This window comes from Gobio gobio, assembly GCF_949357685.1.
Source record: "Gobio gobio genome assembly, chromosome: 7".
Taxonomy (NCBI): Eukaryota; Metazoa; Chordata; class Actinopteri; order Cypriniformes; family Gobionidae; genus Gobio; species Gobio gobio.
In genome coordinates this window covers 36,052,845-36,070,021 of record NC_137103.1, presented here as the reverse complement: position 1 = coordinate 36,070,021, position 17,177 = coordinate 36,052,845, and the positions used below count along the sequence as shown (strand labels likewise).

Below are 17,177 nucleotides of genomic sequence, written 5' to 3'. Positions count from 1 at the left end.
CCTCCAAAATATATTTTAGATTACTTGATTTTGTTGAAAGCAGCCACTAATTTTGTGTAATTTAAATTGGGGGAAGGTATTGCCTTTATTTGCCCAGTGGTCAGTTGAGTGTTATTGTATTTTTACCTAGATTGAGATAAGACTTCCTGTTTTTCATAGGTCCTCTTTACAATATCTTCTGCTAAGTTGTAAATCGTAGCATTGTCTGCTTTAAATGTATGTGTTAGTTGTCCTTACTATGGAATTGTATCTTATCTCCAGCTGCCAGCCTGGAGCTTTGACGCTGTCCAGTTCGGCTTCCTATTGGCCAGGCTTTTTATATATATTTTTTCACTTATCCTGTCTCCAGAATTAACCTATTTTGTACGTCAATGTGTTCACTTATCTTTGATTTCACCTGTGTGTGTCTAATTGTCACAATTTCTTTTGTTGAATTGTTTGCTCCAAAGAACAGTGGCATTACTCTTTCCGATGCCATTACACTTTTATTACTCTAAGCCCGTAAAAGTAAATGTCTGCGGTCTTAACGAGTCAGCAGGGATTTATCTTGAAGGTTTTAAAGATATGTGTGTAACTGACATAAATGTATTTTATTTGTGGTAAGTGGGAAGACAGAATATCAGACAACTAAGGCCAACAAAGCTAGACGATCTGCCTCGTTTGAAAGACGACCAAGCCGCCGTTATTCTAGAAGGACCATGCAGAACAGAGGTGAGAAAAGGACCTTCCCAGGATTAAAATGGCTAAATGTAATAACACTGCTAACCTTTTCACAGCATTCTCAGGTTTGAGACATGTAGTGGTTTTGTTTAGTCCCAACAGAATAGCCCAATTCATTTCAGTGAATCAGTCATTATGTAATTTTTGGTAACACTTTATTTTACAGTGTCATATGTATTACATACAGTATTACATATGTTACATGTACTTACCATAGTAATAACAGTAAATTATGCATAATTACAATTACATGCAATTAGCCCTAAACCAAACCCTAATCCTACCTTAACCCTTGTAGTAAGTACATGTTATTAATTAATATTACTCTGTACTTAAATATATAATTACACTGTAACAATGACACTTTTTTTTTTTCTTCAGAAGTCCTTGTGCTGCAGTTTTGTAAATTTTTGCCTCCTATAAATAGTTATAATGTAATCAGCTTTTGTTTTTTAGCAGCTCCTTTTTCAAATAGTTCTTCCCCCAACACAGTTTCAGCTGTGTTCATGTAAATAATTATTTTGTGACTTCAGCTTTGTAATCTTGCATAATACCATGCTGATTCTTTTGTTTGTTTCCCTGCAGGTCCGAACAGATCCTTAGAGTAAGTATTTTACATTTTTGTATTGTGTAATGGAGTTTTAAATGTCTCTCGTATTGTGATGAGGTGACTTCCACTTTCATGGAGTAAAAGCATGTGTCATTTGAAAGCACACCAACATACTGTTCAGAGCTGCTTCTATGGACTCAATCGTGTTTCTATACTAGTGTGTAGTACTATATGTGTGTTTAGTAACTGTTTATAAACTGAATGATTTAATATCCGGAGACTTTTTATGATTTTATTTTTTAACAAGATGCTGTCAAAACATAACTAGGGTTTGGTTTAAGTTTTAAGTTATTTTTTTAAACATGATTTGAATGTAATCTAGAATATGAAGTGCTACTACTTTATTTCATTCTTATTCCAAAGGAAAAATGTGTCACTAGTCTGTCAGGCTAAAAGTCTTATAAGTACCCCTTACTTAGACTGTGATTCAGCTGGAGTTAAATATGGAACAACATCATGTGATGGCACTTTTGTAGTGCAGATTTATAGGGACTTTTCAAGACCAATGCTGTGACTAATACAGTAATGCTTCTTAAATAGGATTGTTTGACCCATTGTATTTTTAAAGATCTGGGGCCTTATGTATAAATGTTGCGAATGCACAAAAAGAGCATTCAAATGCGTACATAATTTTCCATGCACATCTTGATTAAAAAAAAAAAACTGAACATGTTTAGATGAAATATTCCACTCTCATTAATGGAGTTAAGCACTCAAATTACATAGTCATTATCCAAAAGTTAAACATTGGCTGGTTTGTAAAGGTCCGATGACAATACTGTACAACCACTGCTGCAAGGAGGTGTGCTGTTGATGTCGTGTGCAGGCAGACAGTAGCCTAATGATAACTCCTGTGATCTTCCCAACATTATGATAAAATACCATTGTATTTGAAGGATAGAATTTGAAGGAAACAATAAGAATTTTTTTTTTTTAATTTAATTTAAGTGTTTTGTCAGTGATGTGTCAGACAAATATATTAACACTCCAAAAAATAAGTAGTCCTATCTGTTTCCATTACTAATATACTGTATAAACATCCTAAAATACATGTTAATCTTATAGGCAAAATTTTATTAATTTAAAACGATTACAAAAGCAGTTTGGCAAGTGGAAATGACTGAGAGAAACAACTGAAAACATTCTCTGAAAAGTATTTTATATGGCTTTTACGGATATTTTGATTATAGTATTTATTCTAAAACAAGACATGGATTCTGATTGATGTTTAACAATGTAATCTGACACAAATGGCATTTACTCTATAGTCCGTATCTCATATTTTCCTAATGTCTTGTAGCCTACCGTTACTGTTGATAGGAATATGCATATGGAAATATACAGGTGACGTAATGCATAGTAAAACTAGGTGTTGTAAGCTCTATATATCGTTATTTTGGTGTGGAAACGCATGTATGCACAATCTCAGAATTTTGTGCAGGTTCTGGTGTATGCATGGTTTTACGCAAAATCTACCTTTTGTGCTTTTCATATGCACACTTTTGGGATGAAATCTACAGTTTTATACATGAGGCCCCTGATCACATGCTGAAACAACATCAGAAATGTCTTGGCTCATGCTGATCCATGTTTTCTGATCACCTCTATGAATAGACCATCTTTGTGGTGCCTACTGAAGTCAGTCAACAGTAGCTCATAAACCCTGAAATATGTTATATATATCTCACTCACATTTTCTCTTCTCTTTTCACAGTAACCACAATAATGGAATGAGCCCAAGCTTAAAAACAAAGGTAGTACATCCTTGCAATTATCTTACAAAAATACATACTTTTTAATGTTTGCCAAAGTTTGTTGTTACAGTTAAGATGGAATCTTTTTATGTAGGTTCTTTTTTTTTTTTTTTTTTTTTTGTCTGCAAAGAAAAGTCATATTTAATTCCAAACTTGAAAAAAAAATATTGCATGTGAGTAAACTAAAGAAATATCACAGTTTTTTTTGTAAAATACACTACTATTCAAAGGTTTGGGGTCAGTAAGATTTTTTTTAATTAATGCTTTTATTCAGCAAGGATGCATTAAAAATGAGATGGACATTTTACAATTTTACAGAAGAGTTATTTTTCAAATAAATGCTATTCTTTTGAACTTTCTATTCATCAAAGAATAAATAAAAAAAAATCAAATTCATCAAAAAAAAAGTGTCATGGTTTCTACAAAAATGTTAAGCAGCACAACTGTTTTCAACATTGATAATAATAAATGTCACTGCACTAATAATGGCTGGGGTAATAACTGATTAAAATTCAGCAGTGCCATCACAGGAACAAATTACTTTTTAAAATATATTAACACCGTTATTTGATATTGCAATAATGTTTCTGTTTTTAGTGTATTTTTGATCAAATAAATGCAGCTTTGGTGAGCATAAGAAACTTCTTCTAAAAGTATTAAAATATCTTAACAACCCCAAGCTTTTAAAAACAAAAACAAAATTGCACATCACAATTTCAGTCATATAAATAAATGTTAAATATAAATTTGGCCCGTTAAATGAAACTTGACCTGTTAATTATAACAATGACTGCGTCAGCAAGTCTATACAGCAGATCTCTTACTAGTTCGATTTGAACTTGATCTTTTTTTATCATGCATTCACATGTTTGGTTTGGTAAGGCTATTTTGCTTTCAGGTTTTTTTTGTACCTAAAATCAGCCCACATGCATCTTTCCTCAGCCCACCCAAACACGGCCTCCCTGGTCTGGTATGCCTGTGGTCAGCAGCCCACCCTCTGCACCAGGCCCTATGGAGATCGAAACCCTCCCCAGAAGCCCCGGTGGCAGCCAATCGGACAAGAGGAGGTGAGCTTCTCTCAATTTTAATGCAATAAGACCTCTAAACAGGTTAATCTGATTCCCTGCTGTTACTTCGTGCCCCCGCACAGCCAGTTAACATCACTTTGGCAGAGTGCAACACTTGTAGAAATTATATATTTGGGCTGCTTGGTCTTGCTGGGTCCTGCTGGTGTGAGGTTGTGGTGCTGGCTGGTGACTGGTGCTGAAGGTGCTTCATGCTGTTTAGCTTTGACGTTGAGCAGATGGCTGCTTAAGCACAGGAAAAAACACCTGCTGGGCTGACAACAACAAACTCTCTCTTGACGTGAAAGTCCTGTCTTTCTCTCTTACTCCCCCCGTCTAGCTCTATCTCCTGAGGCTGTCTTTGGGGTTATTGTGCTGTGCAGAGCTTTGCCTTAAACTTGAAATATTGAAAAGAAATTAAATCGGACAGCGGGATTATTTTGTGAGTGTTGGATATGTTGTCCTGTCTTATGAAAATTTGATCCTCATTCCTTAATGTTCTAGTTTTTTTTTTTTTTCTTGTCTAAACTTTGTTCTAGTCTGATGTTCTGAAACCCAGTGGCCTTTTCATAAGGCAAGGTATGTACACTCCTGTTTTCAACCCTTCATAGACTCACTTCAACCAATCAGTACATTTCTGAGGGAGTCCTCGTGATTGGCTTTGTATCAGTTGTTTTTTCTCTGGCTGGGAAGATCTACATCAGTTCTGTTATTGCTTGATTCTAGTCCAAACCAATCAACCTAATCAGTAGGGTACCTGTGATCTCAGCTGGGCCAATAGATTGGTGTGGTGTAACTGCTAGATGAAGCAGTGGCCTCTCTTTTTTTTTGGCTTTGTGACTGTCCTGTCCTCTCCTTTGTCAAACCTTAAACTAATACAGATCATTTCACTGCTAGTACCTTTGCTTGGCAAAGATGGAATCACCCCAGACAAGTGGACATCCCTTCTCTACTCCTTTCTGTTGACAATTTCTCACTTCTGTTCTTCTTATCTGAATCGATTCTTATATCATATTAATGCTCTTCACTAACCAATCAAAACCCCCTTCTGCCTAACCTAGTAAATAGACCAAAAATACTTTCTTCCCTACGATTTTGTTCACTCAAGTATGTTTCATTAAGCCCTCTTTTGTTGTCACCTTACATCTGTCTTACCACCTTCTCCCCCATGACCTTGCTTTCCCACTGATCCATATACATAGCCACTTCTTCTGTGCAATAATAAAATTATATTTAATAAAAAATATAAGAATAGTCTAGTATTAATATTAGTAACAGTTATTATAATTGGTTAATATAAATTAGTCTCATTAATACTTAATAGTAAAAGTATTCATTTTTATTCTCAACACAACGATTAATTTCATGAATAAGCTATGAAAAATTAATCAAACAATGAGTCAGTTTCACTGAATGAGTGAGACTGATTCAAACTGAATATTTGCTCAGTTTGAAGATTGATTTGAATCAGCTAATGGTGTGCCTCAATCAGCTCCCTAGTTCAGTAGTCAGGGCACTGATCAGGGAGTCAGACATTTTAAGAGCTCTCTCAATCGCAAAATCCTTCCAGTGCACTGAAACATTTGTTTCCTAAAATGTCACACAGTGCACCTTGAAAACCAGGAAGGATCAATGCTCACTATGTTCCCTTAACGGAAGTTCTAAAGTGTGAAATATTAATCACATGAGGCAACACACTACACATAATGACACGATAGATACAAAAAAAAATTACAAACCATTATTTATGTTGGCATAAACGCATGCATCGCTAGACAGGTAATGAACTTAATCTAGCTGACACTTTTTATTTATTTATTTATTTATTTATTTATTTATGTACATAAAGAAATATATAATAAAGATATCAGTTCTGCTGTTATTCATAAATACCAGTAGTGATGTTGTACAATGAGGACGTTGGCATGTTGCAGGAAATAGTCCCAATGTGACGTGAGCCTGGGTCATTACTGTTCTTACCAGTGCCCAATTACTGTACACAATATACTAGTTCATGGAAGCTAGGGAGTTTTGAGACTCACTAGGGGATTGAGAAATGCACCCATTCATTAAGAGGAACATCATTTGTAAATCGGACATCTCAGGTATTCATTGTTGAATGCAACGAAGACAGAAGATATGCTGAATAGTGATTCAGGAAACATTTGCATGCACTCTAAAGATGCAATTAACTTTTTCCAGATAAAATTTATCTAAAAATGATGTATTTATTTTATCTTGTTGCTTTGCAGCCTGGAGCTCTATTACTTCTCTATCTATCCTCTCTGGCAGTTAGCTAGTGAGAAGTCTACTACATAATCTATTATTCAAGTGTGCAAAAGGAAGTAGTCAAGTGCTTTACTCTTTCCCCGCCATTGACTGAATTTTACTGCTTTCCATTTTTTTTTTTCACCATCTTCTGATCAAAACGCATTCGAAGATGATGCAGAAACAAGCAATATCATATGTAATCATATGCATATGTAAAATAATGTGATCACCAAAATTAAACAGTATATTAATTAAAATTGCCTGATATTACTAAATGAAATGTTTACCCAGGACGAGCTATAGGACTCTGCAAGCTTTCGGGGTGTTGATGGACTCAATCTACTCCCTGTGTTTTGATAATCGTTTTCTCAGCTTTTTGCTCAACTTACCACATTTAAAAAAAAAACAAAAAAAACAGTTTTTTATATATATTGCAGGTTCAAATATGTATACTACAAAATATTCTGGGGGCCATGAAAACTGTGAAAATGATCAAAAACGCTGACTGGCAACTTTTAAAAAAAACACTGGAGGGGAAAGCGTTAACTGTACCATTATTTAAAGAATGGATTTAAAGCATGAAGATATTTTACTCTTCCACTCAGTTGGGGGTATCCAATTGTCATTGCATCAGAACATGTTTTGAATGGAATAGGTTTAATATATGATATTAAACTACATTAAATTAGTAGAACACATTGTGTGTTGAAAGAGTGAAATATTACCAGGAAATACCTCCTCTATAGTGCATACAAACTACTGCAGTCATTTGTAAACTCTATAGATTATATTGTATCTTCTGTATATCATCCTCTGCCTTAGCACCTTCAAAAAAATGTGTTGTCTTTGTTTTACCTCTCTCTTTATGTTGCCTACCCTTTTCTGATCTCTGCATATCAGACTCTACAGTATTCCTGTCCCCTTATGCTAACACTCCCCCCTCCTCCACTGACCCATCCAGGCTTCACTCCCCCCACTCAATCCCACCACTGCCTCCAGCGTGACCGCCAGGCATCTCCCTGCACCTCCTCTCAGACACGGATGCTGTCACAGCTCCTCCACCCCCGCATTCCTCGGATACAAACTGAGCGCCAAGGAACGCCAGGATAAAAGGCATATTCTCTGACTGAGATCAAGCGAAACTACCTGGACTAAAGCCTTCCCTTCATTTTAACCACAGAAAGCGTTCCATGCCCTTCCCCTCTTAGACTGAAACCAGCCAGAGCGATGAGATAACCTTCATGGAAGAAGCCTGAAATACTTACTGTGGCTGTGCTTGCAATGACAATGACTTGGTCATTATTTAACCAGCTTCGTCATACAGGAACTATCTTGTTGACATTTATTTTATCTATTTATTTGACTTATAAGTTATACCTTGATCAACATACTTAGTTTTACTTGATTCTTTAGACTTACTGTACATTTAAAACAAAGTTATTAGGTGCTTTTCACAAATAGGGTACAAAATAGGAATTGAATCGAATTTCACTGAAAGGAAGTGCTTAACTTTCAGGAAATGATTTGTCCACCTCAAGAGTTGTATTTATTTGAAGCTAAACCCTCTTAGTTTTTTATTAAATGTAAACATTTATAAAGTAAAATTAAAACACCAAAGTGGATAGCAGTGCTTCCTAAATTGGGGCCTGTTTTTTTTTTATTTAAAGGAAAATAATTTTATAGGAAAAATATTCATGATTTTTTCCCCCTCTTAAGAACATAGGTTTCCCTATTCCCTAAAGGCACAAAACCAATTTGTATACTATTTGTGTAAAGTGGCATTAACATTGTTTTATTTCAGTATATCTCAGAAATCAGAATTAGACGTGTAATCAGAATAATCTGATTATTGAACTTTTCCGTAAGTTCTTATTGGGGTGATTTAAACATGTTAACCAGTTGACAATGTGTAGTGCAATATACATGGCACTTTTTAGATTGTCTACAGTACAATTCTAACCAAAGCACAGCTGTATTTTAAATGGCTGTAAGACATTTGATTAAAACTAACAAACAAAAGCAACTCCCCACTTTTTATTTGGGTTTCTTTTTAGGGCTGTGGAAGATTTATATATGTTGTTAGAGCTCATGTGACGTAAACATTTCTGTAAATGGCATCCGAAAACTTGGTCATGTCTCCACCAGAAAAGTATTTTATATATGAAGTGCTAATTACTTGGTCTGTACAGGCACTGAATATGTATAGTGCAACGTGTTGTGTTTAGTCAGTGTGCCAAGGAATGACATGTCCAAAAAGTAAGCCTCCTTTCCTAAATGCATTACTTTTTGTGGTTTCATTTGAGGTGTGTGTGTGTGTGTGTGTGTGTGTGTGTGTGTGTGTGTGTGTGTGTGTGTGTGTGTGTGTGTGTGTGTGTGTGTGTGTGTGTGTGTGTGTGTGTGTGTGTGTGTGTGTGTGTGTGTGTGTGGTCTTTTAATCTAGATCTAGAGGAATGTGTGTGGCCAGTTGGCATATGACTCTGTTAGATAACGGTTCCATTCCTTTTGTGTGAGGTTCTTCAGTAATGAGCGTGTCTGCTCAATTTTGATTATAAAGGTTTGATTATGGGTTGTGCAATACATTGCATATAATAAGTTAATCTATATCACCCAACCCTAACACCCATCTAGTTTTGAGATTGCTCTCTTTCACTGGGTGTAATTTGAGATTTGGTATGCGATACTGTGCTATTGCATGCGTAGCTGTAACTTGAGGTTGGCCCAGCTTGAAGGAGTTTTGTCCAGGTGAGTCACATTTGTCATATCTATCGATGTGGACGATGTACGAGCAGAACATCCTATAACTGACACATAGTAATTAACCCTTTCATCCTTCATAGCATGCCCTTGGTGACTGACCTCTTGGAGACGTGTGTAGATGAGGTACTTCGGGCCACTGTTTCCATGGTGACCGCTGAAGAAGTGGGGCCTAGTGCTGCTCATACTGCAGCCAGCACAGTCACTGAGGAGAACCTCACTCTGACCGGTCAGTTAATATATCACAGATACAGTGGGATGCATTGACAGATAATATATTTTTCAGAGAAACAATGTTTTGTCTAAATGTAAAGTAAAATGAACAATAATGTACATTAGAAATGTTTAGTACTTTTGTAACCTGCCACAGAAAAAAAGTTTGTAGTTTGATCTGGGTAAAAATTAAACACTTATATTGTCTGCTTCCAGGATAGGCCAATTCCGGTTACAGAATAATAAATAAAACTGCAATACTGACCAGTATCACACTTACATTACCGTTCTAAAGTTTGGGGTCGGTATGATTTTGTTTTTGTTTTTTTTTAAAGAAATTGATACTTTTATTCTGTAAGGAAAACAGATCAAAGGTGACAATAAAAACTTAAGCTGCTTTTAACTATTTATCAATGAATCCTGCTTTCAGCGTTATTAATAATAAGAGATGTTTCTTGAGCACCAAATCAGCATATTAGAATGATTTCTGAAGGATCATGTGTCACTGTAATTTATTCCTGTGATGGCAAAGCTGAATTTCCAGCATCATTACTTCACATTTTTAACAGTATTTTACAATTGCTTTATTTATTTTTTGCTGTATTTTGGATCACATAAATGCATCTTTGGTGAGCATTAACCATTAACATATATATATATATTATATATTTGTATATATATATTTGTTTCACAAAAGCCTGTAGATATTAAAAAGGATATTTTCTGATGATTAATTCAAAGTAGTACTTGCATTATATTTTACTTTATTTTTAATTTGATTATTTCAAAAGGCCTGAATTTACATTCTGTACAGTTGTGGTGATGTCATGCTCTGCCTTTCCATTGGGTTAACCGATTAACCCAAGAGTGAACATATTTTAATCCCCACACATGCAGATGTATTTCTATCTTTCTATCTGACCTCTCCATGTTTAGTGATGCTCACTGAATCTGTTCTTGTCCACAGAGGCTGCAGCTCGGCTCAAGCAACTAGAAATCGAAAACACTCCAGTGTCTGCTCCAGCCAGAACCAACGTCAACCTCAACATGAACAACCAGGTCAGTTCAGCCATCCAGAAGCCCCCACACACACTGAGAACAAAGCTTTTTGTAAATGACTACACGGCATCTAATTAAAACTTGACAGACTTTAAATACTAGGAGTAGACACTGTGTTGCCCACTATGCCACTCTAACCTAAGGATGTACTTTATATTAAATGTGAATAGTAAAGATGATTACTCTTGTTATTACTGCAGTCAGTGATGTCTATTTTTTTTGTCCCTTAAGGTCCTTTCAACCTGATATTTTTTTCAGCCTGGTCTATATATTTAAGCAAAGGGAACAGAACATGACACACACATACACAGTGGATACAAATTCATCATTATACATTCAATCTTTATTCTGTGTGCAGGAGGAAGTGGTGAAACTGACAGAGAAAAGTTTAAATAGTGTGGGCAACAGTCCTGTCCTGAACCAGCTCAAAGCTCCTGATGAGCTCAAGAGCAACATCTTGAAAGCTCAGGCAGAGGCAGCACTCAAGGTATTCAGACTAGGGCTGGGCGATATATCTCATGACATTGTTAGGCGCATCTCGTCAGTAAAGCCGGTTCCTTGATTAGTAGTAAATCGCCATCACCTGCTTTCAGATAGAGCGGCATTTACTACACAGAGCCGTAGTTCACTGACAAGCTGAGCCATATCGCATGAATTATCACGGACGTATCGCCTGCGATAATTAATGCGATATGGCTCAGCTTGTCAGTGAACTACGGCTCTGTGTAGTAAATGCCGCTCTATCTGAAAGCAGGTGATGGCGATTTACTACTAATCAAGGAACCGGCTTTACTGACGAGATGCGCCTAACAATATCATGCGGTATATCGCCCAGCCCTAATTCAGACACTCTCATAGGCAGTATCACAGTTACAACATCGGCATGATGCTATATACAGTGGCTTGTGAAAGTATTCAAACGCCTTAATATTTTTTCACATTTTGTTTTCTTTTGTTATCTTTGTTATTGCTACCTTTATATTAGACTACTGTAAATTACTTTTTAACATTAATCTACAATCCATACACCTTAATGACAATGCAAAAAAACTGATTTGTGACAACTGAAATTACGTTTCATAAGTATTATTACCCTTATCTGGGACACTTGAAATTTAACTCAGGAGCGTTCCAATTTCACTTGTAGATGGTACTAGGGCTGTGTGATTATGGACAAAAAAAATCTATCACGTTTTTTTAATTAATATTGTGATTTCAATGTTTTTAATTAAAAAAAAATTTGGAAGCTGGCTTTATTGCCAATCTTAGCGAGATGAGAATCTCATTTTATCAGAATGCCGTAAGTGCAGCGCAGGTCATGTGACAAATCGGCTTCACCCTTTCCGTAACAACATTGAAAGCTCAGCCAAAATGGAAAAACAGCTGATGATAGCTGTACAGGGCGGGTTTTTTCGTTAACCTGTAAGCAAATTCAATTGAATGGGTATGATTTGGTCTAACAGCTGAAAATGCATATCAGAGCAAAAACCAAGCCTTATGGTCAAAAGAACTGCCTATAAAGCTCTGAGACAGGATTGTATCAAGAGAAAGACTACAACAACAAAAATCTGCTGTATTGAATGTTCACAAAAGCATGTAGCCTCCATAATCCTTAATGGAAGAAGTTTGGAACGACCAATACTCTTCCTCGAGCTGGCCTCCTGGCCAAACTGAGCAATCAATAGAGAAGGGCTTTGGTTAGATTGGTAACAGAAGCTGATGGTCACTCTGGTTGAGCTTCATGATCATATATGGAGATGAATGACAAACATCACTGCAACACTCCACCGATCTGGGCTTTATGGCAGAGTGGCCAGACTCAAGCCTCTCCTCAGTGAAGACAAATGAAAACACACTTTGAATTTGCAGGGGGAAAAAACACCTAAAGGACTCTCTCAGACACCAAATGCAGATGTGCAAAGCTTGTCACGTCATACCCAGAAAGACTTAAAGGTCCTTTTACCAAGTACTGAGTTATGGGTTTGAATACTTATCCAATGTATAATACATTTTTAATAAATTTGCAAAGTTGCAGATCATGTCATTATGGTGTACGGAGTGTCGATTAATATGAAAAAAAGTAATTTAAAGGAGTTCAACATAAGGCAGCAACATAAAATGTAGAAAATGAATACTTTCGCAAGCCACTGTATGTTAATGTCAGGTATACTGTTGCATGAAGTTGTGCATGTATATATTTGGAAATGTTCATCTCTGTTCAGGATTCTAGAGATGAACTTGGACCCACTCCAGACAAGAACTGCAACCTAGAGGAGGCGGCAGCCAGGTATGATGTATTGCGGGGGAGGGAATGCTGTTGTGCATCTGTGCTAAAGGTGTAGAATGCCTTTTAATAGCTCAAATGTTTTTGGGTTCAATGTCAGTTTATGCCATGAATTTTTTACTTTATGCACTACCATTATAAATAACAATGAAGCAGCTGAAATTCAAGGTCAGACATTGTTTTTGATACATTATAATATTCTCTTGTTGTAACAGTTGACAAATAACATGGACGCACACATTTAAATTATTACGTGATTGTTAGTAAAAAAAATAATAATAAAAAAAAGGAAAAAAATTTGAATGGTGGATGCCTGTGTCTCTTTGTCAGACTGATGTGTCGAGGGGGGCGTATGGGAAGCACAACCTCTCTGCCAGTGAGTGGGAGAGCGGAGCGGCAGGAGTCCTGGGACCTGTTCAAACAGCCCGGCCTGCTGCCCTGCTCTACTAGCAGGTGAGACCACAGCACACAAAACCTAGTCCAAGTACAGTGAGAAGATTGTACTACAAAGAAGCATTGCTTTGTTGTTTGAGTGTGTGGATTAATGTTGCCTTCATGTGCTATTGAAAATGTTCTACTTCCCACTTCTGAAGTCATGATTACAAGCTCATCGCATTCAAGTTTTGACTTGAGTGTCCATGCCCAATTTTTTAACTAGGAAACTGGTATTTACGATAATTCCAATGTGATGGCATTCTATGTCTTAAGACAATATTATTATTATTTTATATTTTTATTGAAGTAGGGGCTTTCGCACCGGGTAGTTATAGGAACTACCCACCAAGGCAGTTACCTGATAACTAAATGTTCCCCTATGGCCATTTTCCTGGTTGCATTCGCACCGTCAGTAGGAATTCTGAAGTGGCATAAGCCGCGCTTGGTGTTGTGACATTTACTTTGAGCTGAGAACGCCTGAGCACACAGCTCTCCCATTCTGTCTTCATTAGTTTACGATCTGTTTAACAGTCCTGTCTAATATGTTATTAGAAAGAACTGTTATACAAAAAAAGTGGACAGTATAAGAAAAAGTGTTAGCGTTTGCTGTGTGTGTGTGTGTACACAGCCTTTTAAAAAAAATGGCGGGTGCTGGTGTTTCGCGGGCAAAAAAGCGTGTATTTCCACCATTAGTTCAAGGAACTATGAAAAGGTTCCTCCGGTGTGAAAGCCCCTAATGTGAGTGAGCCTGTGACCCTGTAATCCTCCTGGGACAGTGAAGCACAAGCACGCAAGCAGAAACTGGGGCACACCCAGATTAAAGGGACCACCTGGTCCTCCCAACAGCAAGCCAGGGCTTGTTTTATTTCTTCTGTATATGTTTATACACTACCGTTCAAAGGTTGGGGTCAAGTTTTGTTTTACTTTTTTTTTTTTTTTTTTTTTTTTTTTTTGAAAGAAAGAAAGAAAGAAAGAAAGAAAGAAAGAAAGAAAGAAATTAATACTTTTATTCAGCAAGGATGCATACAATTTACCAAAAGTGACAGTAAAGACATTTATTATGTAACATTTCTATTTCAAATAAATGCTTTTAAACTTACTATTTATCAAAGAGTCTTTGTATCATGATTTCCACAAAAATATTAAACTGTTTTCAACATGTTTCTTAAGCAGCAAATCCGCATATTAGAATGATTTCTGAAGGATCTTGTGACATTGTAGTACTGATGCTGAAAATTCAGCTTTGCCATCAGAGTATTAAATCGCACTTTAAAATATATTAAAACAGACAACAGGTATTTAAAATTGTAATAATGTTTTACAGGATTACTCTGTTTGTTGTATTTTTGATCAAATAAATGCAGCCTTAGTGAGCATAAGAGACTTATTTCAAAAATATTTAATTCTTACCAACCCCTAACTTTTGAAAGTAGTGTATGTTAACTAGAACTGCCAAGAATGTCCTTAAGGAGGTAGTATAGATTTGGACAAATTTGTGGTGTTCTGCATCCTAAAAGCTAGACTGAAAGGCTGCAGTTTGCTGAGGAAATGTTTAATACAAATAATTTATGGACATCTGTTACATGCTGTCTGTTTGCACAGAAAAATAGAGGTCATTGTAAAATACTGTCAATTGGAAAAGAAAATGTGTATTTTATTTAATGAAAGCGGTTATAGTACAGTTTGAAGGAAAAAAAAGTTTTACTTCCTTTTTTACCAACTGTACAATAACTGATGAATAATGATGAATAACTTTGATTATTTAAAATATAAAATACAACTTAATTGATAAAATGCTGTTAATTAGAAAATAAACAGTAAATGTCCACAGACCATACCTTGTAGTGAACCCAGAACATTCCTTAATCTAGCCTTAACATATCCTTAATGTAGCTCGATGTTGCCATCTAGTGGGTCATATGGCCATGGTCTGCCTGGAAACATGTTCTTAGGTAAACACATGTACCCATGCCACAGATTGACTGTACACTGAGCCATTCAGCTCTGATAGTCACATGGTAAAAGAAAGATATGTAAAATGTTGAAGAATCCAATATCTAATCCATCAAAGTGACATTGTTGAAATGATATACCATATGAAAAACTGTTTTTATGGAAAGGAACAAGAAATTTAATTATAATTCACTGGTAGGGCCCACATCAGATGCTCAATTCATAGACACCAAAATTATGGGTTTGTCTGCCAAATGTGTAAATAATTTGTACCTTTTACAGTGGTACTCACTTTTTCAAGACCGCTCTGCTCTGGTGGGAAGCCATCCAAATGTGCACACACACAAACGCATAATCATCAGTAATCACAAGTGACCTCTGAGTCATTTCCTCAAACACTTCATAAGAGGTGTTCATAGGTTTCATTCAAGGGTGATTTCCTGTGTCTCTTTTGAATGAACATTAATGAATAGCTTGTGAAGTCCTTTGAAACGCTCCGGTTTTCCATATCTTTTGTGCTCCTTGTCAGTGCTCAAATCAAAAGGTTTGGTGGCCATAGCTCTTCTCAGACATGTCTCATCACTATTAAAAACACCTAAATATATTATTGTTGTGATATTTGTTTTCTTCATCAACAACCGCCGTTGTTTTATCATATTCTGTATCGTCAAGATTCTCTCACAAAGACCAATCACTGGGCACAATAACAAATCCACTTTTCATTGTCTGTCCTTAGCCTGGAAGAGAACGTAGACGACTTCATTTCTTCTGTGCCGCCTCTGTCATTAGACCCACTGAATGAAACCCAGTCATCCAAGGTAACAAAAGTGGCTTAATGTCATTCCAGCTGCTGGCACACTGTAATGAGAATCCCCAGCAGCTGTGACACATACGCCATCATTTACTCACTCCCTGCTGACACGTGCTATCCTTTGCAGGGAAAAAAAATTCATGTTGAAGTGTACTCACTGGTTCAGCAGGCATGTCAATGGATTGCTGCAGGGATTACATATTGTAGGCCAGCCAGGAAATTCGCATCACCCTGGTTCCGTCGACAAAAAAAACAATTGGAGCTGGCTTTTTATCACAACTTTTATTAATTTTTGTAAGTAAAAAAGGCAAAAGTTAGGCTATAAACAATCTCTGTCGTTGTCGCAATGGGTTTTTCTGCTCAGTGATGCTATTTAATGTCACTTACAGCCTCTGTAGTTCCCTTTCAAGACGTAAAAGTTTGAAAAAAATCACAAGTGGCGTGTATATTACTGATATATTTTGTATGTTGTAGATTAAAATGTGAAAATATCTTGAGCTTGTGTTTACCACAGACTTTACTTCCAGTTCCATTATCCCAAAGTCAATGGGTTTTTGGTTAAATGCCTGAATTACTTTCATTTCTGGGTTTTAGGACCTATTCCTGCAGCACTCTATACAACACAAAGCTATTGTGACTGCAATTGCAACCCCTGAAACCCACTGACTTATTACAAGAGGGTCCTGTGCCATATCTAGAGACCAGAATACCATAGGTCGGGAACCTATGGCTCGCGAGCTGGCCAGGTCTCTCACCATTTACCTACAAATGATCGAAAATAAAAATATTTGACACATCAACAAAGATCTGCTCTCTGCAGAAAAAGCAGCCAAGTACAATTCCTTTATTGTACAGCCCACTGAAGTTTATGATGATAATATATTTCAAGTTGTACTGGCCAAAATGCGTGTTCAGTGCTGTTAGCGAGTGTCACGAGTCACAACGGCAATCAACTGCAAACCACTTACGTTTCTGTGGTAAACCTGCAGCTCCTAATAGCGATGGCGAAATCCATTTTTAGAACAACAGCGAAAATGTAAAAGTAGGCTATATAAACTTTAACATATCCTTTTATATGTTAATATGTTCACTCCAAACAGAACAGCGACAGGCATAGTAGCGTTTGTCTTCGGTTGTGCACCTAAACGCCAAATACACACAGAAATGCACTTCAATGTTTTATTTTTTATTTTTACTGTGGCTCTTTTGGAAAACTGCATTAACCAAAATGAAAAAATGTCTCTTTGGT

The 17,177-nt window shown here is 36.5% G+C and overlaps 1 protein-coding gene across 3 annotated transcripts in view; it reads left to right on the top strand.

Annotated features, from left to right (window-relative positions):
• The window catches only part of epb41l5 (erythrocyte membrane protein band 4.1 like 5), a 55,485-nt gene that overhangs the window by 33,817 nt on the left and 4,491 nt on the right, over positions 1-17,177 (top strand). For all 3 annotated transcript variants that reach the window (XM_079821449.1, XM_079821447.1, XM_079821448.1), the window contains exons 13-22: positions 605-711; positions 1,306-1,324; positions 3,045-3,084; positions 4,027-4,151; positions 9,257-9,402; positions 10,354-10,445; positions 10,804-10,932; positions 12,668-12,732; positions 13,060-13,182; positions 15,854-15,935. In XM_079821449.1, coding sequence (XP_079677575.1) covers positions 605-711; positions 1,306-1,324; positions 3,045-3,084; positions 4,027-4,151; positions 9,257-9,402; positions 10,354-10,445; positions 10,804-10,932; positions 12,668-12,732; positions 13,060-13,182; positions 15,854-15,935 — 928 coding nt within the window. The remainder of the gene's footprint in view (positions 1-604; positions 712-1,305; positions 1,325-3,044; positions 3,085-4,026; positions 4,152-9,256; positions 9,403-10,353; positions 10,446-10,803; positions 10,933-12,667; positions 12,733-13,059; positions 13,183-15,853; positions 15,936-17,177) is intronic.